Raw genomic sequence first — 26,713 nt, forward strand, 5'->3', positions numbered from 1 at the left:
GAGCCTCGTGCATCACAACACACCAAACCGAATCCCTCCAGGCACATCCACGCCGAGCAGTCCGATGCCGCTTTTTAGATAGCGCAGAAAATGCAAATTGACACGCCAATCTACTTTCATGTGTGGAGCCAACAGCAGGGGGAGAGGACGCCAGGAACACCACCGCCTTTCTCCGAGGCAGAGCATTGCCTCGGAGAAAGGCAGTGTCCTTTTCGGATTCGGGGGCGTGTTTTGCTGTTGTCTCCTCCCTGAGACTTTTCGCAAAAAACACGCCCCCCGATCCGAAAAGGACAGGGCCTAATCGGAGTGACGGGACCTCTTCTCCAGTGGCTGGCCAGCATTTACGAGGCCAGCCAATGGAGAACAGGGCAGAAGAGGGGCGGGTTCAAGCCCCTCTTCTCCCAAGTCATTAAATCTCCGGACTTCCGGTCTGCCGACCGGATGGTCCCGAGACCTAAAAATGGAATAGGTGGCATCAACATGTAGCCCTGTGATGCACACATTTTAACAGTTAATAATCTCCAACAATGCAGAAAGATTTGCTAGGAGCACTTTCCCAAAATCAATCTCCAATATGTTCATTCCAGGCTTTGCAATTACCAGGGATAACAACTTCCAATCAGTCACCAGGATTAAACAACTTCCCATCGGCTGAATATTACTCCAAATAATTCCTCCAAAAACTGGTGTACCTTCATTCCGCAGACGGACTGCCCTGTGCTACCTCATTCAAAGATGCACTTAGCACTGGTCCTTTGGTGTAACCAGCCTGAAGAAAGAGAAGCCTCCACATGTTATACTTGTAGTTTGAACTATGTCTCACCCAGCCGCGTAATTTGCCCAAGATTAGGTAATCACCGAAACCAAAATGACGGCACGCATTGTATGCAACGTGACCCTTGCGTGCTCCACTGCATTCCCCACTATGCACAATCAGTTGTCTAGATGTGTACTGCAGGTGGGACAGTTAACCTGCACATCACGGACACCCAAGTAACTGTCCCAGTAACATGCAGTGGCACGTGCGTCAGACTCATGTCACTAACATAGAGCCACTGTTAACCGCCACCGTGAAACGTAGCCCAAAATACCTCACTTGGAGCTGCTGGAAAACAAAGTAGATATTATATTCTTACGAATGGCCACATACACCCGTTTCGCCTTGGAGAAAGCTGCAGAGTTCCTAATTACATGTGCGCTAATATTATGTCTTTCTTCTTCCAAACATGCTTACATTGATTCCTGTGGCACTCGTCTCTACTTTGTGGATTCCAAGAGTCACAGACAGAAGTAGGCTGAAGACTCTTTTATTAAACCCCACAAACAACAAATGTAAACACCATCTCCTGCAACCATCCTGCTTCCTCTCCCCACAAATTCTTGTTTTAGCTTGGTAGCCATAATACCTGAATCATTACTGTTAACCTCCAGGTTCACTATTCTCTACCGCTTTGCAGTAGGTTGTTAGGCTCACAATTTTCCTACAGTCTCAATGGGGTTACTGCCTATCACACAGCTGTGTTTTTGCCTTAAGCCCCTCTCCCCCCCCCCAAAACCCTGGGATTATTATCTGATTTCAGTTTGTGGCCAAATCAGCAGGCCTCGCTTTCCTACTGTAGAAAGGACTCCTGCCACCCCCCTATACCACCATAGTGGTGTCTTTCTATTTCAACTCGCAACTGCTCTTTGCACGTTCTACTTTCCCCCACGATTCCCCCTTCCCCTTGAGGTTTTGCTCCATAACTTGGCAGTTGTTCTACTACCCTCACTTCCTTCATCCTTCGTGTGACCCCATTATCCCGATTGTTGTTTCTGCCACTTCAGAGGTCACCAGGCTGTACGACTCAATTTCTCACCTGTAGGCCCGATTGCAGCTCCTTGGGGGGAGATCTGCTACACATGCACCTATGGTTCTGTGCTTAGAACGGACTCAGAGAGGCCAGCAGCTTGTATGGTTGCTACAGGTGTTACACTTCTCGAAAAATCTGAAAAATGGTACTAGTCCTGCAGGTCTAGTACCTTGAAAAATCTCCTCGACCTAACAGTAACCTACTTAACCTCCGTCTCTGAAAGCGGAGCAAATGTGACAAGATAACAAGATTTAAAGGCATCTTTATTGCTCATTTGCTTGGTGAGCAATAAAAAGGCCTTTAAATCTTGTTATCTTGTCACATGTTCTCCGTTTTCAAAGACCGAGGACAAAAGTTAGTATGTTTTCCTACTTGCCAGAAAGGGCGAGTAGGACCTAAAAATAGCTCGACCTCATTAAATTTACCTCGCAAATGCGAGCGGTTGCGTGGATTTGTCGAGCCCTGCACTAGGTGGTTCTAGTCTGTCCCGGTCATCGGAGTCCTCAAATGAGTGATTCAGAGCTGGTGACCGGCACTTGTGTGTTTAAATGTGCACTGGACTACCCACCGGACTGGACATGTAACCCCACCCCCAAATACATGACCTGAGGGCAGGTGAGTGTTCTACAAATTGTCTCAAATAGAGTTAACAACAATTATCCGGCAGAAACGACCTAGGATCTGGGGCAGGAAGGAGTAGCAGAACCCTGTGCTCTCCCCGGCAAAGAAAACATCCTGTCTCAGGTGCGCTTGACCACCACAAAGTTTACTGCTTGATGGCTTGCTGCTAGCCTGTTCGGGCGGGGGTGGTGCAGACAGCAGGAAAGACTTGATAGCTCCAACCTAGCCATTCGACTCTGGAAACAATATATGGTGCCAGAGATTCTCATTGGTTTGACCCGGCGTTTACGGTTTGTTTATGTTATAGTGATACTGGACCCACGTGGCTTGGAGAACTCGGGACTGGCAACTCCTCAATTTGTTTTTAAAAGACAATCCATGCTGTGGAAATTAATAATTACAAAGTATCAGTGACTGACACCTAGCCACTGTGACCATAGCAACAAATACAGACCTTGAGAAGGCTTTAGTGATAGAGCCCCATCAAATGAATAGTTCCCTTGCCGTTGGTAAATTGACATATGTAGGTTTTGTTCAATCAAATTAGCCAGAAAAGCAAGCTCAACATCCATAGTCCTGTCTTTCCTACAATCCACTTCCCACTGCTGCCACCTTGGTTCCAGAATCGGAACACAAGACAGAAGCACACTAGAAAAAGCACCAAAAGAACAGTCTACTAATAGGTAAGAACAACTAATATACTATAGAGAAATAATATGTACAACACATCATAATAACAGCAAAAGTAATTACAATGAGTAAATACACACGTACATTAAGTACACAGAATACAACACAGGCAGCAAAGCATAGCAAGCTGAAGTGCGAGGGAGCTGTAATATGCGTGACTAATGTATTTTAGTGCCGTGATGTGGATACAGGCAACAAAATGCTTTAGTCTAACTCCTGATGCGTGCTACTTAGCAGGGCTGCCAATAGTACTTGTTACAGGGAGTGTAAAGGTTATTTTGATGAGGTGGATGAATATGTTTTGGATCTCCCTTAAGGAGAGGGTTGGAATGACAGCTTGGAGTTTGGTTGAGTGGATATTTAATCTTGTTGACATTCGTCATCCACGAAGTACAGAGTGGTGGCCTTTGGCACATGTTAGTGAGTTCATAGTCTTCTCGATGAGAAAGCCCATGGAGAGAGAAGCTAGGAAGGTTATGAAGGCAAAATGTCTGAGGCTAGTGGTAGAAAATATGCTGTGTGTAACTCCAGACCCACAGTCAGATTTAATAATGTTTTTCTTTACACTAGGTAGCTGTCCAAAGAAAATATTATAGCCCACTAAAGCAGTGCAAGGACCGTGTTCCTGAAGTGGTAGGACCTTTAGCTAGGATCTTGGATAACACCGAAGTGGCGAATTGGAAAGAGGTGCGGGTAGAATTTCTGCCTGGAAGGAGCTGACAAGCTATATGTCTAGTGTGAGCCACTAATGTGGCTTCCATTTGTCAGAGATGTAAAGCCCTTACGATGCATATTAACCCTGACCTGTTCAAGCTTGCTAAGAGGGAACTTGTGGAGCATTCAACAGGCCTTCTGTTTGGTGAAGACAATTGGCAAGTAGTCTCCACGTTCACTGCTTTGGAAAAGGCTCAAAGTTACTTAAGGAGAGTCTTTGGGGGCAGTGGAGGTTTTCGAAAGGCCGATGGAAGGAAACATTCATCAAACTGTGGTCTCCAGTGGTCACAGTATAATTCTGGAGGAAGAAGGGCGTTTCATGAATTCCATTCTAATACATGATTCTTCCCACACAGACGGAGGTCGAGTAGAGGACCATCAGGAAGAGGAAGAGCAATACCGTGTCCCAGGATAAGTATAAAGATTCTCACTTGTTCTTCCCAAGAAAAGGCAAGCGAAAGATTGAATCTGTTTCCAGACAATTGGAAATTGATTACAGGCGACCCATATCTGCTGCAAACTGTAAACGGCTATGCGATTCAATTTGTGGGAAATCTGCGACAGGACAGATTCACCACACATGGTAGAGTTCTCACAGGATCAGAGATCTCTGGTGGATTTAGAAGTGGCTGACATTTTGGACAAAGGTACTGCTGTAGACATGCCAGAAGAGTCAAACAATCTTTCTGAGTTACTTTTTTAAGTAGAAAAGAAGGACAAAGGATGGCGTCCAGTGATAAATTTGATAGATCTGAATTGGCTTGTGGAATACCACCATTTCAAGATGGAGGTAAATCAACTACTCTGGGATATCTTTCAAGGGGGAGACTGATCAGTGAAACTGGATATGAGGGATGCATATTTTCTGATTCATATGGATTATGCGAGTCAGAATTATCTCCAATTCAGATGGGATGTCATCTTTACCAATTCTTCTGTTTACCTTTTGGCATGACATCAGCACCCTGGTATTTCACAAAGGAAATGAGACCAGTAGCAGCATGGTTGAGCGAGTGAGGAGTGCATTTGAATATGTATCTGAACAACTTTCTACTTAAGTCTTAGGATTTGAGAGAATTAGTAGATAATTTGAGAATATGCAGATATGTTAGAGGGTTTGGATTTTCTAATAAATCTGAAAAAAATCAATCATAGTCCCAAGCAGAAAATTGGAGTTTCTGGGTTTCCAACACAGTTGAGTCTTCTTTCAAGAAAGTTAATTTAATCATGGTTTGTTAATTCTGGATCAGTTTTTCTTTTAGAATGCTTGGTCGACTTTTGGGTCTCCAGTCTTTCTATTCAGGCAGTCCCCCTCATTACTAGTGTCTTCAAAGTTTGAAAAGAATCATCTTTGGAAGGGAGCTTAGTACGGCGATTAGTTGTTTTTGGCAAAAGAAGTGGAATTGGTATGGTGCTTAGAAAACTTCAAAGCCTAGAATGCAGGAGCTATATTTGGTGTGTCCTCAGAGTAGGATGTAGAATTGGATGAGAGTCAACTTGATTGCTGTGCAAGATTAGACAGGTTACACATTGGGGGTAAATGGATGAACAGAGATTGTGCCATATAAATTATTTGGCTTTGAAAGCAGGTCTTTTTGCACTACGATGTTTTTCAGAACATGTAGACAAATTTGAGATTCTTCTACGGATAAATAATTTGTGTAATGAACAGATAAAATATTGTCTATCAGGGAAGCAGATTGAAGAAGCTGATGAAATTGGCAGTACAGCTTTAGAATTGTCTAAAGCACAAAATATCTTTGATGGCAGATTTTTATCAGTTCAGGGTAATGTGATAACTGAGGAATTTCCAAGAATTCCAGGATTGCAGCGATTGGAAATTGAATCAATTGGTATCTCTGAGAATACACAGTTTGGTGTCCTCTGAGGACAGATCTATTTGTGTCAAGGTTGACCACCCAGCTTCTAATATATTTCAGCTGGAGAACAGATCAGAGTACGGACGCAGTGGGTGTTTTTCTGTAGTACTGCAGATTTCTGAAGGGTATGCTTTTCCACCCATTTCAGGTATTCAGAGGTTATTGTTGAAGGTAAGGAAGCACTGGTGTCAATTAGTATTGGTGACTCCTTTTGGGGTAGGTCAACTGTAGCAAAAGAAGGTACTCAGAATGAGTCCACAACACCAATCAGCAAATAACTATCTTTAATGAGCAGAGGAAACAAGTGTACAAATAGCTACCCAGGAGACCAGCAACTGATGCCCAATCTTGTGCTCCAATCCCTTTTCTCGACCTCCCACACGCTATTCCACGCTCCCACCATCTTCAACTGATACATGAAGTCAATGTGTGATGAGTGTGGAGTAACTTATAAGTCTCCACACCCTACCACCCTCAGACTAATGGGCTTCAACAAGACCCTTAAAGGCATGATTTATGGGACTACCAGGGCCCATGAGGTGAAATTGGGATGTCCTCTTGCCGTGCCTTCTTTTCACCTAGGAGGAGTTATAGAAAAGAGCAAGGTTCAGTCCCTTTAAATTCCTCTATGGCCACCCTTCTAGGAAACCTCATCTGGTGAAGGAGGGGCGGGAGCCAGCTCCCATGAAGTCCCACAATGTAGTTAGCTACAAGTTGTCTCTTAGGAACCAGATGCAGTGCTTCTGGAAAGAGACCTCTGAGAATCTGAAGCGAGCCAGTAGGCAATGAAGCTCTGGCATGACCACAAGGCCACTCTGTTGGCGTTTCAGCCTGGAAGGAATGTGTGTTATGGAGGCAGTTGAGCTCCGGGCCGTCCAAGACCGCAATCAGGGCATTATGAGGTGAAGGAGACACCTACATGGTGGACCTCAAGACCCTCCGGAATCCCTTAAGGGTACTCCATGATAATTGCCTCAAACCACTCTATGAGAAGCCTGATGTCACCATACTTCTTTTGAGAGATGATGGGGTGAAAGAGGAGAAGGACCTCTCACTCCCGGACTTCCCATCTTCTTAGGAGTAGGATGGGTCAGTGGAAGGTGACAACCTCTTCCCTATCCTGACCCCAGACAGTAGAGGGACTGTCAGCAGTTGCAGGGACAATTTGTCTGCCTCTTCTCCCTCATCCCCTAGGCTTAAATAATTGTTTACTCGAGATATACATACTGGGGATAGCATGCCTTTAAAGAACAAAATGTACAGACTGTCTGACAAGGTGTGGGTTAGCATCAAGGGAGAAGTGTCCAAGATTCTTGAATTGGGAATGATTGGGCACTCCAATAGTCGACGGGCCAGCCCAATGGTGCTGTAACCTAAAGCCGCCCTACCAGGCACCGCCGGCGAGAACTATGTGGATTATAAGGGTCTCATCTCAATTACCAACACTGATGCTCATGCCATCCTCCGAGCCGATGAGCTCATAAATAGGTTGAGAGCTACTCAGTACGTGATACGACTTGTGGGTACTGGTAGTTGCCATAACCAAGGGGGCTAAAGCGAGGTCAGTATTCTCCACCCCCGAGAGCCACTTCTAAATCAGAGTGATGACCTTTGGGTTAAAGAATGATCCTGCCACCTTTCAGAGGATGGTCAACATGGTCCTGGCTGGGATGGAGGCATTCAGGCCGCCTACCTGATGACATATCTATCTTCAGCTGGGAAAATCACCTGCTCCACCTACAGGAGGTGCTACAGGCTCTGCAACAGGCTGGCCTGACTATCAATGCCAGCAAGTGCTAGATAGGGCAGGGATCTATGGTGTATCTGGGGCACCTGGTGGGTGGGGGGCAAGATGAAGCTCTTCCAAGCCAAGAATGAGACTGTCCTGACCTGGGAACCACCTAAAACTCAGACTGAGGTGCTGGCTTCCTGAGTCTCACTAGATACTCTGGGAAGAATATTAAGGGCTTTGGCACTACGGTTGCCGCTTAACTGAGCTGACATCAAAGAAGCTGCCCAAGAAGGTGATCTGGACTGAGGCCAGCCACAAAGCCTTTGATATCCTTAAGGAGGCTGTGTGTACAGCACCTGTACTCAATGCTCCTGATTTCTCCAAAGAATTCATTGTGCAGACAGATGCTTCAGAACAAGGCATACCGGTTTATGCTTCCTTTTCCATGGTGTCTCTGGCCGAACTGCGGAAATGCAAATCCGGGTCGCCCGGGGACTCCTGCCTAGTTCGGCAGCTCAGGCTACTAGCCGACTGGCTTAACCCTGTCCCGAATCACATCTGAAATACCTCACTTCAGTCCGGGATCTTCCCTTCCACTTAGAAGCATGCCTCCCCATTACCTATCCTGAAGAAGGCCAACGCTGGCCCAGAAGTACCCAGCAACTTCAGGCCTATTTCCCTACTATTGGCTCCGGCCAATACTAGGAAAACTGGCCCATTTTCAACTAGCTAACTTTGTGAAAGCCAAAAGCTGCTTCATGATTCGTAATCTGGCACAGCACGGAAACTGGGCTACTCGAAGTAGCAGATTCCATCCACCTATCTGTGGATGGAGTCTCATTGGCTATGCTAGTGCTCCTCGATCTCTCACAAGCGTTCGATACTGTGTCACACACAATCCTGCTAGAAAGAGTGAAACAGATAGGCGTCCAGGGGACGGCATTGGAGTGGATTACCTCCTATCTTTACAGCCGCGGCCAACAAGTCTTTCTCTGCCCGTACACCTCATCTGTGAAACCTCTCAGATGTGAAGTTCCTCAAGGCTCTGGCTTGAGCCCGCTACTTTTTAATATTTACCTGACTCCACTGGCAGCTCTTATTGCTAGGAGGGGGGTCAAGGTGATATCCTCTGCAGATGACACAGAGCTGGTGTTTCCCTTTAAAGATCACTCTGTTGCAGCTTTCGAGTCCTTCAGAGACTGTTAAAGAAATAGCGTTCTGGATGAACGATAACTTCTTAAAAGTCAACTACGATTAAAAAAAAAAAAAAAAAGAGGTCTTATGTTTTTTAACCAAGCTTCCCCTCCACCCGCAGGCCTAAGATGGCCTGGAGAAGTTGGCGCCCCTCCTGTACCCAAGGACTCGGTCAAAAACCTAAGTGTCAGGTGGGATAAAGACCTTACCTTTTTGGCCCAAGTCCGACAAGTCTCTGCTGCCTGTTTTGGAAAGATGAGAACCATCAGAAAATTCCTGGACTTCCTACCGGAAGAAAGCCGAAGGACCACGGTTCATGCCCCCGTGACCTCTCACCTGGAATACGCTAACGGTCTCTACCTGGGCTTGCCTAGGTATCTGATCAGAAGCTTGCAAATGGTGCAGAACGTGGCAGTAAGGCTTGTTCGTAAGGTCCCACTGCGCCATTATATCTCCCCGCACCTCAAACAACTCCATTGGCTCCCAGTCGCCAGGAGGATAACAAGGAGAACAAGGCCCTAACGATTGAGTTTCGTGCCATCCAAGGCAGGGACACCAGCTACCAGAGGAAAAGACTTCACCCATACCACCAAGCGCGGTTCTTAAGATCCAATCACCGTCGGTACCTCACTGTCCCCCTCTTCTCCAAAGGTAGGCAGGGGGGTAGGTCGTTCAAGGTGGGGACTACCAAACTGTGGAATGACATGCCTCCCCATTTACGCATGGTAAACTCTGAACAGGAGTTCAGAAAGACACTGAAAACTTGGCTCTTTAAGCTAGGGGATTAGTGGCCCGGTTCTGCTTCTTTGTTGACCTGCTTTAGTGCCGGGACACCTCTTTTGAGGTAGGTGTGCGCTTTACAAATGCCCTTTATTATTATAGGAGCTGTGATCATACAGCTAAATGAGGTGGGACTAGACCAACCTGTAGCGTTCATAAATAGGTGGTTATTCTCCAGGAGGCAGAGTGCTATTAAGAGAGAAGTCTTTGCTGTGGCCTTTGTATTGAAGAAGCTGAGATCATACCTGTTTGGGACGCACTTCCGAGTTTAGACAGACCACATGCCCCTTAAATGGTTCATGCAGAGGAGGGTTGAGAATCCTAAACTGTTGAGGTGGTCCAACTCCCTACAGGAGACTTTACAGTGAAACATCGCCCTAAGTCTGACCACTCTAAAGCAGATGGTTTATTCAGAACTACCAGGAGGGTGGGTAGCTATCACAGCTTTCAGCTGCGGAGAATACATTAGACCAGACAGCCTTTGGTGTGCTCTTCCACCAAATGTTTTCCTGATCCCCTCCATTTTCCTGAAATTAGCTTTTGTTGGACTTAGGACACTGTGCACTTTATTGCTGGTAGCCAATGCTAAAGTGCTTGCACCTTAAAACAAGGTAAAACTGGCTTACACTAATTGGCACATTTAATTTACTCATACGTCCATAGTAAAGAAGTACTACATGTACCCAGGGCCTATAAATTAAATGCTACTACTGGGCCTGCAGGACTTATTGTGCCACTCACTTACATAACCCTCTAAAACAACCAATCCCAAGTGTGGAGTGCACCACAGATGTAAGTTTCCACAGTAAATTAGTCCATCCCATCCATGATGTTCATCATGTATTCTTTATTCGTTTAGTATAGAAACAGTCAACGCATTTAGTCCACTCTCTGTGGCGGAATTAAAGCATACAAAAACAGTGTATAATACAACATACATATAAAAGTACAATACAACATGTATATAGACCACAATTAAAATTAAGGAACCATATAAGACAAAACAATGTGTCACAATATTTACAAAGACAAGCACACTTTAAAAACAAAACTTTAAAACAAGTATAATGGAGGGAAGAGAATTCAATTGAATTGAAGCCAGAAATAAAGGTGTGAAAAAGTTCAATGCAGGGTCCACAGGCACTACAGAATCATTACACAGCACTAAATCCTGCAACAGTAGGACAAAGTATACAGGGGTGGGGCCTGCAAAAAAAAAAACTCACCCAACTACAAAATTAAGCATTGCTTTTGTTCTTGCACTACAAATAACCAAACAGTATAGTATTTCACCTACTCATGAAATAAAAATGTCTTTAAAAAAACAAACAATGATAATAAACAGCATATTAGATGTTAAGGACATTCATACGCCATTATGTTTTCTCACGAGAATTAGTCACGTCAGTCACATTGCACGGAGGCTAAAACATGGAATTTTGTCACAGTAAGAAATGCTTTTTTGCTGCAAATAACATTTATTTTCACAGGTGTGTGTCTACATTTGTGCATATTAATTTATGATAAAAGTATTTTTTTTAAAAAGGACAAACAGTTGTCATGGCGAGGGAATCTTAGAAAGCAAGTGAATGGGGTAAAATGGACTTTAAAAAAGCTCTTGATCTGACACCATGGCGAAGATGATCTTTGCCATTCTAATTTCAACAAATCTGCACAAAATTATATTTACCAGTCATGTATCCCTGTGCAGGGCAAGATGGCAAAGTTTATAATATAAAGAAATTGTCAAATAATAGAATACGTATGGTGAAAGAGAGGACTCAATGCATTTTGAATTGGTCTTCTGGATTTGCTTTTCTATCCATTCAATCTCCCAAATACGGATATATTTCAAGTCCCCTTGCTTCACTAGTATTCCACATTCTGGGCTTGGAGATTTCTACAATGAACAGATTCTCTGATTATTTTACAATATCTGCATTCTTGTGAAGCTTTTCTCATGTTTGCCACAATGCATTGTCTGATCTGGTATCAGAGTGAAGCTTTTCCTAGATCGGAACAATGTAAAGGTTTTTTATCAGTATGGATTCGCCGACAGCGATTTCTTATCAGTGAAGCTTTCCTCATATTCTTTGCACGCATATGGTTTCTCACCAGTGAGGGTTATTTGAGGCCTTAAGATAAAACTGTGTATTAGTATAGCTTTCTTCTTAGTGAAGCCTCTCCCACATTCAGTACACAAATGCATTTTCTCACCAGTGTGGATTCTCGGTTGCCTCAACAGTGTACCATTCACAGTAAATCTTTTCCTGCATACTATACACTGATAGGATTTCTCACCAGTATGGATTCTCTGATGCCTCAACAGCGTACCCTTCTGAGTAAAGCTTTTCCCGCATTCAGTACAGTGATAGGGTTTCTCACCAGTGTGGATTCTCTGATGAGTGAACAGCGCACCATTCTGAGTAAAGCTTTTTTGGCATTCAGTACACTGATAAGGTTTCTCACCAGTGTGGATTCTCTGATGCATCAACAATTTGCTTTTCACAGTAAAGCTTTTTCCGCATTCTGTGCAATGATAGGGTTTCTCACCAGTATGAATTCTCTGATGGCTCAATAGCGTACCATTCTCAGTAAAGCTTTTACCACATTCTATACACCGATAGGGTTTCTCACCAGTATGGATTCTCTGATGCCTCAACAGCGTACCCTTCTGAGTAAAGCTTTTCTCACATTCTGTACACTGATGGGGTTTCTCACCAGTGTGGATTCTCTGATGTATTAACAAATTGCTTTTCACAGTAAAGCTTTTCCCGCATTCTGTGCAATGATAGGGTTTCTCACCAGTGTGGATTCTCTGATGATTCAACGGTGTGACCTTCTGAGAGAACCTTTTTCCAAATTCTGTGCAGTAGAAGGGTTTCTCTCCAATATGGACTCTCTGGTGTTTCAACAAACTGTATGTCTTAATGAAGCTTTTCCCACATTCCGTACACGGATAGGGTTTCTCAGCGGAATGGCTTGTCTGATGCATCATCAATGTGTCGTTCTCACTGAAGCATTTCCTACGTGCTGTACAGTGATACGGCTTCTAAACAGAATGGGTACTCTGATGAATGTACTGTATGCTATTCTAAGTGAAGATTTTCTCACATTCGGTCAACTGATAGGGCTCCTCACCAGTACACATTATCCTATGCGTCACCAGTGAATCTTTTTCCAATTTCTGTGCAGTCACGTGGTTTCTAACCAGTATGAACTATATGACAACAGTGATTTCTTCTTAGCGAAGTGTTTCTCACATTCATTACACTGTAAAGGTTTGTCATGAGCACGGATTATCTTCTTACTTCACCAGTGTGCCATTCTCAGTGTAGCTAATCCCACATTCTGAACAATTATAGCGCTCATCGCCTGTATGGACTCTCTGGTCTTTCAACAGCTTCTTTGGTTCAATGGAGCTTTTCCCACATTCAGTATACTGGTACGACCCATCCTCAGAATGAACTATTTGAGGCCTGTGCAGCTAAGTGCCCTCAGTGCAGGTTTATCCACATTCTATATACAGCTAAATCTTCTCTCCTGTAAGCATTCTCTGATTTTTCAACAGAAATGTTCTGGGGGTTGTGCTTTTTTCACACTCCTTACACTGGTATGACCTATCCTCAGGATATTCAGATTAACTGCTCTAATTTCGCATTAGAATTACAATTGTGGGAGTGCTGAGTGAACCAAAGGTTTTCACACCAGGTATTCTCAAAAAGAGGATTTATGGTGTGCATCTTTTAAGACGGTCCTTGAAGATGAGCTCTCCATGAGCTTTTTCACACACTAGGCCTTTTTATTTCTCCCCTGAAAGTACATCATAGGGTGTGTACCCATGTCCAACCTCCAGATGAGGGTTTTCTCAGACTCTACACACTGATACAGTTGATCATCTGGTGATGATGCCAAGGGTTTTTCTGGTGCTGGGGTGTTGCAGGTCTCTTTATCAGGTTCTTTGATTCTGTGAATGAGAAACAAATCTCTGTGATGGTGGTAATAAAATCAGGTACCTGCTTTCATCAAAGGGTCTATAAAATACAGAAACTGGATGAGAAAAGGCAGAGAAGGAGGGCGGTGGGAGGAGAAAACCAACGGGGTATGCACTCAAGATCTTTAGGTTTAATGTCACAGAGCATAAATGTAAAAGTACACTTTTCTGATTGCAAGGGGTTAACTAGTCGATCTATTTGGTGCCTCCACCGAACTATTCAGTTTTGAAAAAATGTGTGCCCCTTAACATGACACTTAACTGGTTGCTAGCCTGGCTACAGCACTAGTACTCACAAGATTGACCAGTAACTTCTAGGACTAGTAGAGTGTGTGAACCGTCCCTCTAATGACTCACACTCCAAATACCAGATCCCTGAAAGCACTACTGGAACCGCCTTAGAAACGTATTGACTTTGTGAAGTAAACTTCCATAATGCAAGTAATATTGGATTACTTCTCTGAGCAAATTAACAGTATTTAAAATTTAAGTAGCTGTTTCATAACATTGCAGACCTACAATGTCCTAAGCAAGTTCGTTTTCTCCCATAAAGCAGCGATGTGAGGGCGTGTCATGCCATTTCATAAATCCATATAGAGATGTTGCAGTAGAATCTTTCTCCACTTCTACTCAATGACTAACTGGGTAAGGAAGCACGAAACAACAAACAGAGAATAGACACGGACAAATGGTCTTTAGAGGAACATATTCTATATTTAGTAACCCACTACTAGTAAAAGACACACATCAGTGAATCATATATCACACAAGCATACATGGGAGTACAAAGCCAAGAATTATTTATGATCCCAACACAGGCAGCCCGACCTCGCAGAGCACATGTGGGATTCAAGACAGCCAAGGCCTGGTGATGAACGGTAGACAACATCTTTCTCTCGCAAGATAAGAATCCAGGACCATGAGAGCATCCCCAGCCTTGTACAGTAAGCTATACCCCTTAGGAAGCACACTCACACCCACCAGCAATCTTGTCCTGAAGGTGTTCCCCCACAATAACACCATGCTGTTCCAAGGGAATAGGGGTTGGGGTAAGAGGTGTGATAAAGGTTCAGTGGGATCTGGGAGAGTTACACTCGCCCCTGCCAGAATCCACTGATCATGCTCACCACAACTGACTGCTGGGCAAAAAGTCACCTCCCTAAGACTGAGCACGACGGGGAGTGTCTGACCACCTCCCTCCTGCATGGTCCAAATTTTGTTACCTTAGTAAAGAGAGTATTTTTGAGACGCAGATAAGAGACCTGGTCCTGAACACACAACAGACTCTAGACAAACCTCAGATAACCTTTCACTGATACTTTTTTTACACAACCATTTTCCCACAAAGTCCTGCACTCTTTATGCACACACTCCCAAAACACCAATAATTCTTTCCCAGCTCTCTATGCATTCCACACATACCAAGGGAGAAACATGAAAATTCTGAAGTTCATAGTCCACAGGGGAAAAAAGCACTTTCCAGAGAGAGCTCAGAACTACAATCATGCAGGGTCTAACATGACATGTGCTCAGAGGTGTAAAACCACAAATGTGGAGAAATGTTTTTTTCAGGTTGTATTTCTTTATACCACATCAGGCCTATTCTGAAGTTGAGACGCTTTATGAGTTAATACAATTTAAAGTGAACACTAGATGTGCAAGTGATTTTAAAGGGAACTTCCAGTGTGAGACTATTATGCATATAGTTATTACAAAGGTACAATACAGGATCTATCGACCAATTTCTCTCCTAAAGTTTCCATTGTTCATTGTTCCTTTGATGCTACAGGCAGTTCAGAGGAGCACTTGGGCTGCAGGAGCCCCGGGGAACACAGACAGCCCAGGGGGCAGCAGGAAGGCTAGAAGGACCCCCGAGGCTGCAGGGGGCTCAGAGGACCCCCGAGGCTGCAGGGAGCTCAGAGGAGCCCCGAGGCTGCAGGGAGCTCAGAGGAGCCCCGAGGCTGCAGGGAGCTCAGAGGAGCCCCGAGGCTGCAGGGAGCTCAGAGGAGCCCCGAGGCTGCAGGGAGCTCAGAGGAGCACCGAGGCTGCAGGGAGCTCAGAGGAGCACCGAGGCTGCAGGGAGCTCAGAGGAGTGCTGAGGCTGCATGGGAAGCACTGTGGCTGCAGGCAGCTCAGAGGAGCTTTGAGGATGCAGAGAGATCAGACGAACTCAAGGCTGCCGGGGGCTCAAAAGAGCACTGGGGCTGAAGGGGGCTCAGAGGAGTTGTAAGGCTGCAGGGAGTGTGGATGAGCACTGTCGCAAGCAGGAGCTCAGAGAAGCAATAAGGCCAGAGAGGACTTAGTGAGGTCTTGGACAGCAGTGGGCTTAGAAGAGCACAGAGTCTGCAGGAGGCTCAGGGAAGGACTGAGGCTGCAAGAGCTCAGAGAAGCACTGAGACTACAGGAGCACTGATTGTGCAGGGGGCTCAGAGGAGTACTGAGGCTGCAAGGAGCCCAAGGGGGTACTGAGGTTGCAGCGGGCTCAGAAGTTTAGATGCTGCAGTTGCCTCAGGGGAGCACTAAGCCTACAGGGAGCTCAGTGGAGCAGTGAGGCTGCAGGGAACTAAGAGACATACAAATGCTGCAGTGGAATTGCAGGGGGATCAGAGGAGTACTGAGATTGCAGGGAGTTCAGAGAGCTTCAAGGGTGCAGCAGCTCAGAGGAGAACTAAGGATGCAGGGAGCTCGGGAACAATAAGGCTTCAGGGAGCAATAAGGCTGCAGGGAGCCCAGGCGAGCACGAAAGGCTGCAGAGAGCTCAGAACAGACACGGGGGTTGCAGGTAACTAAGGGGAGCACTGAGGATGCTGAGGGCTCACAGAAATACTGAGGCTGCAGGGAGCTCGGGGGAGCACTGAGGCTGCGGAGGGCTCAAAGCAACCAAAAAAGGGGGGGGGTCCCAAATGACCCTCCTATACATGGGGATGAAACATCTGAAGGATGAGGAACAAGAGAGTACAAAGGGATAAATCTCACATTTATTTGCCGACAAGGCACAATTAATTACCCTGACGTTTATCAATAGCTTTCCAAAAAATAATTACCAATGATTTATTTTCACACACATGCCGTTGATTCAGTCTCTGACCCACCAATTGATTTCACATATATTAATCAAAAGCACAAACTATAATGTGTATATATAAACTTACAAAAATGACATACAAATTATATAAATATATACACACACACACACATATACACTACATACAATTTTACAATACCCTGACAATTCGAAATACTAGTGTTCACTCATGTGTCTGAGTGATACACTGAGAGATAGTCTTATTCGCACACGAGGTATCACACCTCTCTACTTTTTCATTATGTGCGTACACAACCTTATAACATGCTTGAATTGATTGGACTCCTCAATTATAGCGGTCGACGCGGTCACGTTTCAGCCGTCAATTTCTTCCGGCTTCCTCAGGACAAGGGTACAACAATATCTAAACAACAATGGAAGCCTCTAATTACATATCTAAACACCAAATATACTATGCCATATTTGCCCACACAGTGCGCCAATGCAGTGACACCGCTCCCAACAAAACCTACCATCAACCAGTGCAAGTGACCTTCGATACACTACTCCTGCTCAGCTACACCACCGGGCCTTTATGCCACGAATAATGATGGTTAAGTATGCATGCTGCAGGTCTCCACATGGTGCCTAATCGTAATTCAGTCAAACAAACAAAGGCCAACTCAGAGTGCTCTGTGCTTCTATCCCTATAGTGGTGCTCCCCAGTAAAAAGAAATATGGCAGGGGCCCACTTCCCTCTGCCTCAATACCTTGGTAACAACAGCTCTCAGGGGTCAGGTGGGATTCCACTCCCGAGAGTAAACACGCCCTCAGCGTTTCAAAATTCCAATAGTGAATAGTGTTGCCTGTATCCATGGAAGAAGAACTATACGAAAATTATGAAGGGGGTCTTCTGAACCTCATGTTTGCTACAGGTCAGCTTCCATGCTCGACAACTACATAATCATAGCAAGCAATTACCTTATATAGCTCCAATCACTAGTTTCTTCCCTGGCAATCTTTTCTCGTAAGCTGCCAATCGCTGTCCTTCCACAGAAATATACAAAATGTATACAAATCACGGGCCAATTATAGGCTATTCTCTCGTTCACTTTCCACGTTCCTACTCCCATACTCTTACCTTCCTAGATCAACATCGCAACCCAATTTTGTCTGTCCACCGAGGTTGGGACGATCCACACTGATCCTTCGTTCAGCGTTCGGTTGTTTTACGCATCGTAGTGTATTCCGACGTAAGCCCAAAAAAATAGAAGAGAGACTCACTCCGCGTGCTCCCTATCGGTGTCCGGATAAGCCAGATCGCCATACGACAGACTCCGCGTTGCTCATGTGATCACCCTGCAAAAAAGTGCTGCTACACTCAAAACTATATACAGAAGGAATCTAGAAGTTTATAATCTTAAATGCCAAAACGTGGTCCAACAATAATGTAAAGAACTCAATACCTAGAAGGTATTATACCTTCCCTACACTCTCCGACGCCCACTGCATACGAAAATAGTTGAACCTTCCACTCGGTGCACCAATAACAGTATGTTGTACGCTATGCGTGATGATCCCACAATCTCCTAGGAAGGCAGGGCATCTGGACTCTCATCCCATAATGATAAAGTACCAATCAACACATTCCATGCACCGTGCTCCACATTGGGCCCAGCGTATTCGGAGCTCGTGGCCCCGTTCATATGGGGTGGTGCTTGCTCAGCGGCAGGTCTACCGCTTATTACATCAAGGCTCAGTGGGGTGACCAAAAGGGAAGCATGTATATATATATATATATATATGTCCTTTTTATAAGTTTATGTATATGTATACATTATAGTTTGTGCTTTTGATTAATTTATGTGAAATCAATTGGTGGGTCAGAGACTGAACCAACGGCATGTGTGTGAAAATAAATCATTGGTAATTATTTGTTGGAAAGCTATTGATAAACGTCAGGGTAATTAATTGTGCCTTGTCGGCAAATAAATGTGAGATTTATCCCTTTGTAATCTCTTGTTCCTCATCCTTCAAATGCGGAGGGCTCAAAAGCATACAGATGGTTCAGGGGGCTGAGAGGATAACGGAGGCTGCAGAGGGCTAAAAGATGCACTGAAGCTGCAAGTATCTCAGAGGAGCACTAAGGATGCAAAGAGCTCAGAGGCATACTGTGGCTGCAGAGTGCTCACAGGAGCAGTGAGGCTGCAAGGGGCTCAGGAGCACCAGGCCTGCAGGAACCTCAAAGGTGTTGTGGAAATGTGCCTTTTTAGGGGCACACCGGTGCAGGGGTCACCCTTATCTTTGTCCACAGGTCCTTAGACCAACAAAATAGAGATTGGCACTGAAGCTGGAATATCAAATAACAAGTTGATTAATCACTCATGAGGGGGGACTACGTCAATAGAACACCCTCAAGCGCTGTAGGAGGCAGTACATCTAATACAGAGATCATGGATGCTACAACCAAGATGGCTTCAGCTTATGCTAAGGGAAATTATTTCGGATTTCCACAGATGGCCCTTTTAGAATTAGCTACAGACATCTCAATGATTTGGAAGGAGAATGGAAGATATCATGGACATCAATCATCATTAACTCATTTTTGGTCTGTTACTAGTTGGGCATTTACATTCTTGACATTTTGTTTGGCTGGTATACATGAGCTACAGGTAGAAGCACAAAGGGAACAGAGCATCGGGCCACATTAGATACATAGACAACAAGTGAAAAGAATCGCAACAAATATACATAGAGCTGACAATAGTTTCCAGCCCCATAAAGTAAACAAAGTCCATAGCCATCCAGTCAAAGTCCATGTTCCTGAATCCTGATGGATTTCAGTGGCTATCTTGTGCAGCTTGGAAATTGCCTCAAAAACTGAAGGGGCGTGGTACGGTCTGCCAGGATGACATCCAAAACCATCCTGTTTTGGAGCGCCACAACTCTCGCAATTTGTAGTTCTTCCGTGATATTTCCAAGGGCCATGGCTGTCTGATTGGTTACAGCCTCTACAACACGTGTCAAGCGCCTGATCTTTCTGCTGTTTAAGGTTGCGCCAACAAAGAAGAATAGTCCCAAATTAAAGTCAACGTACTGCTGTAATGCAGTATCAGTTTGATCCACCTCATCATGATTTACTGTCCTCTTAAATCGACTCCTAGAAATGTCATTATACAGTTTATTAGTCTTTGTGGTAGGAAGCAGGTGCCAAAAACACAGGTGGTAGCAAAAAGGACACATAACAGCTACCTGACCACCCAACAGGTAGGTGGTAATAACCTTTACTTGCACAAATGAAATAGGTGTTATGTGATGACAAAAAACTGCTATGGTTTATTCCAGTAATGTTCAATATTATAGTATAGTCACTTTGTCCCACAGGGATACTGCCAATACTACTCACACAAAGGTCTGCTCGAGCTCTAGTAACAGCTATAAGAGGAGGTCTATCACCCTTGACAGTTCGAGTGTTAGGGAAAAGGAGGAATTTCCTCTGCAATACTCCTCCATTTCCCATACAGTTCCTTAGCTTGTGGATCTCCTTCCTCAGGGTAACAAGCTCTGTTCAGTTGGGCATTCAGTCCACCTACATCAGAATAAGTAATGTTAGCAATTTCAGACGCCCACAACAATGCAAACCAGGCTTTGCAGGAGCCATCGTGTGAAAACGGCAGAGGGATTAAAGGCGTTCCTCCCTTTTTAGGTCTCGACCTTGCTATCGCGTAAGCGATCGCAAAGCGAGACTATAGAAAGCGGGTTTGAAAAGTGCTCCCAAAAAGCGGATTGCATTGCTAGCACGCGCACAATCACGCGCATCGTGCCGCCATGCAATCCGCCTTTTGGAAGCACTTCAAAGGGTCCGCTCCCCGCCTGGAATGCGCTCCCCCGCCCCCAACCACACGCGCGCCACGCTCCGCCAGGCTTGTTTTTCTTGTTTTACATAGCGGGAACTCGATCCCAAGATATCAGAGCCGATTACAAGAGTACCAGTTGCGTTACAGATGGACATTATGTAGATAATGTGATTTTTTTTCCCCCGAATCACTGGATGCTTGAACCTCCAGCCAGACACAGCTTCAAAGACAGCCCGGATAACTGAGCACACCAATCATCATACTTTGACTGTACAACACACGGTCCGCTAGCGCTTTACAGGGATAACTAACTACATCATTATACTTTCACCGCACACGACGCTGTATGCAGATCATATGATCAGACTTTCACTGCACTTGGTGCTGTGGCGGATTACTGATCATGATCACACTTTCACTGCACTCTGCACTGCCAAGTGCCACGTATCATATTTTAGAAAAATGCATTTTAGTGCAGATCTCCGCATTACTGCACTGAAATGCCATGTCGCGCCACTTTTATATCGCTTTTCTGCCTTCAAGTTGCTCCAGGTGCTCTCGCATGACAGTGTGCCAGCCAGCGAGAGGTCCTCTGTCTGAGGCGGAGAAGAGGCGAAGTGCTAGCAGCGATCTCCGTAGGTTTTGGCTGAATGTAGTTTCAATGAGTAATTCATCAATCAGATCTACCTGAAGTTAGAATATACCGTGCTTTTATTAGATCCCGTTACAGCATCACGTCTGGCTGTTCTTTTAAATAATGCTGCGGCGCTGGAAGCATGTTTTTATATGGATACGAGCACACAGCAAACGTGTGTGAAGCTATTCTTGTTCTGTTCATTTTACACAATAATTTCTGAAATGCATCTCATTACATAGGCATAACTACTTGCACCTAATGGTGCTAAAGTGTCACTCGTAAAACGTGACTGTCGCATACAGACACACACAAAACTTGGAAATGTCACACATAAGCAGTCTCAACACTACAGCTATGGGCGCTGTATGCAGATCACGGATCACACCTTCACTCCTGAGCCGTGATGCGCTTGGCGCTGCACATGGTGCAATGCCCCCTGGCCGGTGCAATGCCCTCCTCACCCCCACAGGGAGTTTTTCTTCTAACAGTTCTACAATGGGCGAACTCGACACAAAGGTATCCGAGTGCTTTACATGAGCTCCAGTTGTCTTACAGACGGACACATTCATTTTAGGCACCGGGAGATTAAGTGATTTGCCCAGAATCATGGGATGTCAGAGCCTCCCACCAGACTCGAACCCAGTTTCCCAGCTTCAAAGTTGGCAGCTCTGGTTGTTAAGCCGCACCCCCTCCCCCGTCCCTTGCACAGGAGCACTGCTTCCACGACCCTATCCTTCCCAACCCTTCCTGCTTTGCAGCGGTCCCTCCCCCTCCTATTCCCGATGTCCCTTGCCAATGCTTGTTCTGTGGTACTGTCGCGGGGCAGTATGCCGAATTCTGCTCATGCCTAGGGAGTTTGCCATTGATGCCCCCTGCTGTTCTGAGGCCACTGTGATAAATATCGCGGCTTATTTACAAGCCCCTTGCACCGCTGGTGTGTCACTTTTAATATGGGGTAAAGTGACGTACAGGTGGTGCAAGGGGCTTGTAAATAAGCCTTTTTTAAAGTGCAAAAAAACACCTGAGCGTTCTACAGACAGGAGAACCCTTTTCTTACCGACCAGTCCATAAAAGCCTGGCATTGCCGGACCTGAGTATTCAGCCGGGTGTGTAGTGTGGAGGCAGTTCACTCGCTTACTCACAGATTCTACTTCCGTAGGCTTTCTGTATAAACTTGACACTTTGCTCCTCCGAAAGCGAGCACGTTACTGAGGGCTGGGGTGGTGCTGCTGTCTGTTTTTTGATCCGGCAGGCTGGTTGGATGGTTTTGATTCTTAGGAGTGTTTGTGTTGGTTTGTTTTGGTGTTGACGTAGTCTATATTGCAACAGTAAGGCTGGGATGCATCAGTGCCCTTGTTGTGTCCGCTCAGTGATCTGTATGCAGAAGTGGGTGTATCTTCTGTGCACCACAAGTGGGCGGCTGGTGGTTTGTATTACTGCATAGATTGGCTTCATGACATACACGTCCAACCAGACGCCGCCATTTTTACCTTCCGCGTGGGTGTTGCTGCCACTCCCTATTCTTGTGGCCAGGTAAATGGCAGCCTCTCCTCGTGTGTACTTCCAGTCACCAGCATCGCGTGTCGGTCCCGGGGAGGCACTGGGGCATGTCACGCATGCATAATCAGATGTGCCTCAGGCAACCGGTGAGCCTGTTTCTATGCTAGAGCTGTTTCGGAGGGTCACGTCTCAAACTCCAATTTCTGCTGTGGACACACGAGTGCAGATACCTAGAACAGACCCTTGGGGGGACACCACATATGATTTTCCCTAACTAGGGTAGTGAAGGAGCCAATTATGAGATGCCGGCTTAAATCAGAAAGGGGGGGGGCAATGTCCATTACAGGATAGGCACAAGGGGACAGATTAACCAACATTATGCGCTGTATTTGCATCACAAGTGACATAAACCGGCATAAAATGGGTTTTTTTTGTTAGCTACTTTAAATTAATGTAAAGCAGTACGAAGCACTGCTTTGCCTTACTTAGGGGTATATTTAATACAATTTTGTGCTGTTTTGTGACACAAAATCGATGCTAAATCTTTTTTCCCCCCAATTTACTTTGCAGTGCAAAACTTGATTTGCGCTGGAAAGCCACTTGTAAATAACACAAAGCAGTATATTGCACTGCTTTGTATTAGTCAGCGCCAAAAGGGTGATCCATGGGATGTGCATGGGCGTTCCGATGCACCTACTCCTCATGGTTTTTCGATGCAAAACCATATCTACTAAAACAAGCATTTGCAATGCAATAGGTCTTGCATTTGCGCGAGTTTGACCTATTGGCATTGTAAATGACAATGGCTTTTATTTATGTTTCAAAACCAAAATATAAATAAAAGGCAATGTCACTTACAATAAAAATAGCTCAAACTCTCGCAAATGCGAGACCTATTGCATTGCAAATGCTTGTTCTGATGAGCTGGCATCATTCCACACACCCACAAGGTGGTAATGTTCGTAGCATTATGGGTACGATGCAACGTTTGAATGAACGTATTGTTTTGGGGTAGTTTGAGGGTAGAATTGTAACGTTCCACTAGCCCTGCTGATTGTGGGTGAAAAGTAGCATGGAACTTCTGCTTAATTCCCAATCTTTTCATGAGGTAATCAACAACTTGCCCAATGAAATGGGGTCTGTTGTCACGCCACAAAACTCGACAAATGCCGAATCTGGGGAAAAACTTTTAGGAGCACCTTTGCTGTAGTAAGAGCTGTATTAGCTTTCGGAGCGTATGCCTCTATCCGTTTACTAAAGCTACAAACCACTACTAGGATATACTTCAGATTGTTACAGCTCTCGAGTTGAATATAGTCCATTTGCAAAACTTCAAAAGGTGCAGTAGGTATGGCAAACCCTCCTGTTGGAGTTAGTGTTCCCTTTCCAGGATTATACTGGAGACAAATCAGACAAGACTGGACTATCTTTTTAGCTGTGCCAGCAATATCTTGATGATCCCAAACTTGCATAAGTTGTTTCGTCATTGAGGATACTCCAACATGTGCTGGCCCATATGCCATGTGAATCATAGGATATAAATATGCTGTGGGTAACTTCCATTTTGTAATTTCTTTATTCCTCCAACAACCCTCATCATCCAATGTTCCCTTGTTAGACCATTGGTCTAATTCATCAACAGAAGCAGATTGTTGCATGTCCAGCACCTCTTACCTGCCATCATGCGAACGTTCAGCCGGTGACTTGACTACATACATGGGTGTAGTACTTCGCTTTATTGCAGTCTCACGAGCTGTACAATCCGCAAAGGCATTGCCTGCTCCTATTTTGTCAGTCAATTTCTTGTGTGTGCTACACTTAACAATTGCCACTTTATTAGGATACGTCAAGGCAGTAAGGAGATTATGTACTAATTCCCCATGCACTATTTGTGTCTCATGAAAAGTAAGAAAGCCTCTTTCTTTCCAGAGTTGCCCAAAATCATGAGCAACTCCAAAAGCATATTGGCTATCGGTGTAGCTGTTAACAAGCAGATCTGTACTAAGCTCACATGCACCTGTCAGGGCTACCAACTCGGCTGCTTGAGCTGACTTCTGTGGGATGCGAGCCGTCTCAACTACTGTCTGAAGTGTTGTAATTGCATAAGCAGCAGACGTAGCACCATCAGGCAACTTCAAGCAGGACCCATCAACCCAGAGTTCCCCATCAACACTAGAAAGGGGCGTATCTTTTAGGTCAACACGACCCTTTGTTTGTTCTTCAGTAAGGGATATACAATCATGTAACTCTCGCGACTGAGAAGCTGGAAATGGAGATAACGTAGCAGGATTCAGAGTCTAACATCTTTTCAGTGTGATAAGAGGAGCCAAAAGTGTCAGGATGAATAGGTTTTGAGAAAAATGCTTTTTTCAAATAGATTACACTAAATGTAGTTGCCGTAGGAGGAACCATAGTAAGAAGTGTTGTGATGTCAGAGACTACCGGGTATTGGGATATTACTATTTTATTAACTTCTCGCAAATCAATAATGAATCTGTAAACTTTAGTGTCAGTATCTTTTTTCAAAATAGGAATAGGGCTATTACAGGTATTGTAAGGAGCTTCTTCTACAACCCCCACTCTGATCAAATCCTGAAAATATGCATCAATGCTTTCTCGCCTTCCAAAGATATTTTATATTGGGGCAGTCGAGGCAACAAAGCGCCTACCTTCAATTGAATATGTACTGGTGGGATAACCATTTGTCCTACATCAGTTTCTGAAGTAGGCCACAAAGTGCTAGGTAATGATGCCAAAGCAATATCCTCTTTAATAAGACAAGATCTCTCAACTATTGGATAGTTATCGTTTAAAATAACACGCACACCCTCTGGAGAACAACGTATTGTAGCACGAAAATGTTTAAGCAAATCGATACCCACAATCTTATCCAGCGTGTATGGGGAAAAGCAGAAATGGACATGTTGCATTGACTTTATCAAGACCAAATGCAAGTGGCTGCGACAGTGGGCTAAGGGAAGGTGTCCCATTGAATCCTATCGAGTTATCATTGTGACAGACAAGGGAGCCTAGGAACCAATTGTTTAAACAGAGCACTACGAGTAGCTCCTGTATCAACCAGAAACCGATCAGTAGAACCCAAGACGTTTGCATCGACATAGGGACCCTTCTGATCTACTGGGACCTAAAACGGTTCCTTACCCCATCCTAAGCATTCCTATGCATAATCGGAATCCTGAGGACCATCAGCCGAATAATCAGAGATTTGGTATTGGTTTCGTCTATCAAAGGCATTAAAAGAATTTGGGTTGTGTTCAACAGCCTCAATTCTGGTACGACTATCCATGCCTCCCCTATTTCCCCAGTTCTCTGGGTGACCTCTCATGCTTCCTCTACCCCGCTGATACTGTTGACCTTGCAAAAGGGGGCACTCAGAATGCCAATGTCCAATTTCTTTACAATAAGCACACTGATCAGAAGACAAAGTTGCTCAAGAAAAAGGAGGTACACCAGGGCGATACATCGCACGTCCACCTCGTCCACTACCTCTAAATGATGGACCATAGACTTGAGCCAACATAACTTTTGTCTTTAAATCCTTAACCTTTTTATCCTCCTTGCCTTTTGCTTCCAATTCCTGTCGCTCATAATACTGGGCAATTTTCAAAAGAGAGACGGGGGAAGACTTAGTCCATGACCTCTAGCTGGCCTTTAGGTGACTAGCTATTTCTGGTAACATGTTGGCGACAAATTTATCGATGAACAGATGCTTACCGGTGTCATCTGTCAATGACTGCCCACTAAAGTCATGAAATGTCTCTTCAAATCGCGTAAAGAAATCAGAAACTGACTCATCCGCTTTCTGCTTACAAGACGCTAATGTAGTCCAATCTATTTTCTTAGGGGGTATAAGAGTTTTCAACTTAGTTACAATAATTTTACGAAGATCTAATATCATCTGTTGCGGTTTCTACGCAGGTTCTCTAGCAGCATCTATTTCCTCTAAATGCACCCAAGTATCACCATAGGCTACATTATCATCTATCTTCCAAATCGATCTCCACATATCAGGGGGTAAAAAAAAGTCCCAAAAACATGTCGATATCAGGCAACGTCATAGTGAAGGAGCTAATAGCTCCTTCTACTTCTTCATAAAAAGTGTCCAGTTGTTTTCACGGATCAGGCAAAGCAGCCTTCAGAGCCATATCGTCAGCTCTACTCCAATGGGTATGGACCCAATAATAAATACAATATCGCTACGCATCATCTGAAGTTTTA

General features: G+C 44.7%; 2 protein-coding genes across 2 annotated transcripts in view; both read right to left on the bottom strand.

The window, feature by feature from the left end:
• Positions 1-26,713, bottom strand: part of LOC146830223 (uncharacterized) — a 136,276-nt gene that overhangs the window by 88,924 nt on the left and 20,639 nt on the right. The gene's annotated exons all lie outside the window — the stretch shown is intronic.
• Positions 10,289-26,713, bottom strand: part of LOC146830224 (uncharacterized) — a 37,059-nt gene continuing 20,634 nt past the window's right edge. The window contains exon 2 of the mRNA XM_085604436.1: positions 10,289-13,428. Within this exon, the coding sequence (XP_085460562.1) occupies positions 11,500-12,459 (960 nt within the window). The 5' untranslated portion in view covers positions 12,460-13,428 and the 3' untranslated portion in view covers positions 10,289-11,499. The remainder of the gene's footprint in view (positions 13,429-26,713) is intronic.

The sequence above is a fragment of the Triturus cristatus genome, chromosome 5_1, assembly GCF_964204655.1.
Source record: "Triturus cristatus chromosome 5_1, aTriCri1.1, whole genome shotgun sequence".
In the NCBI taxonomy this organism is placed as follows: Eukaryota; Metazoa; Chordata; class Amphibia; order Caudata; family Salamandridae; genus Triturus; species Triturus cristatus.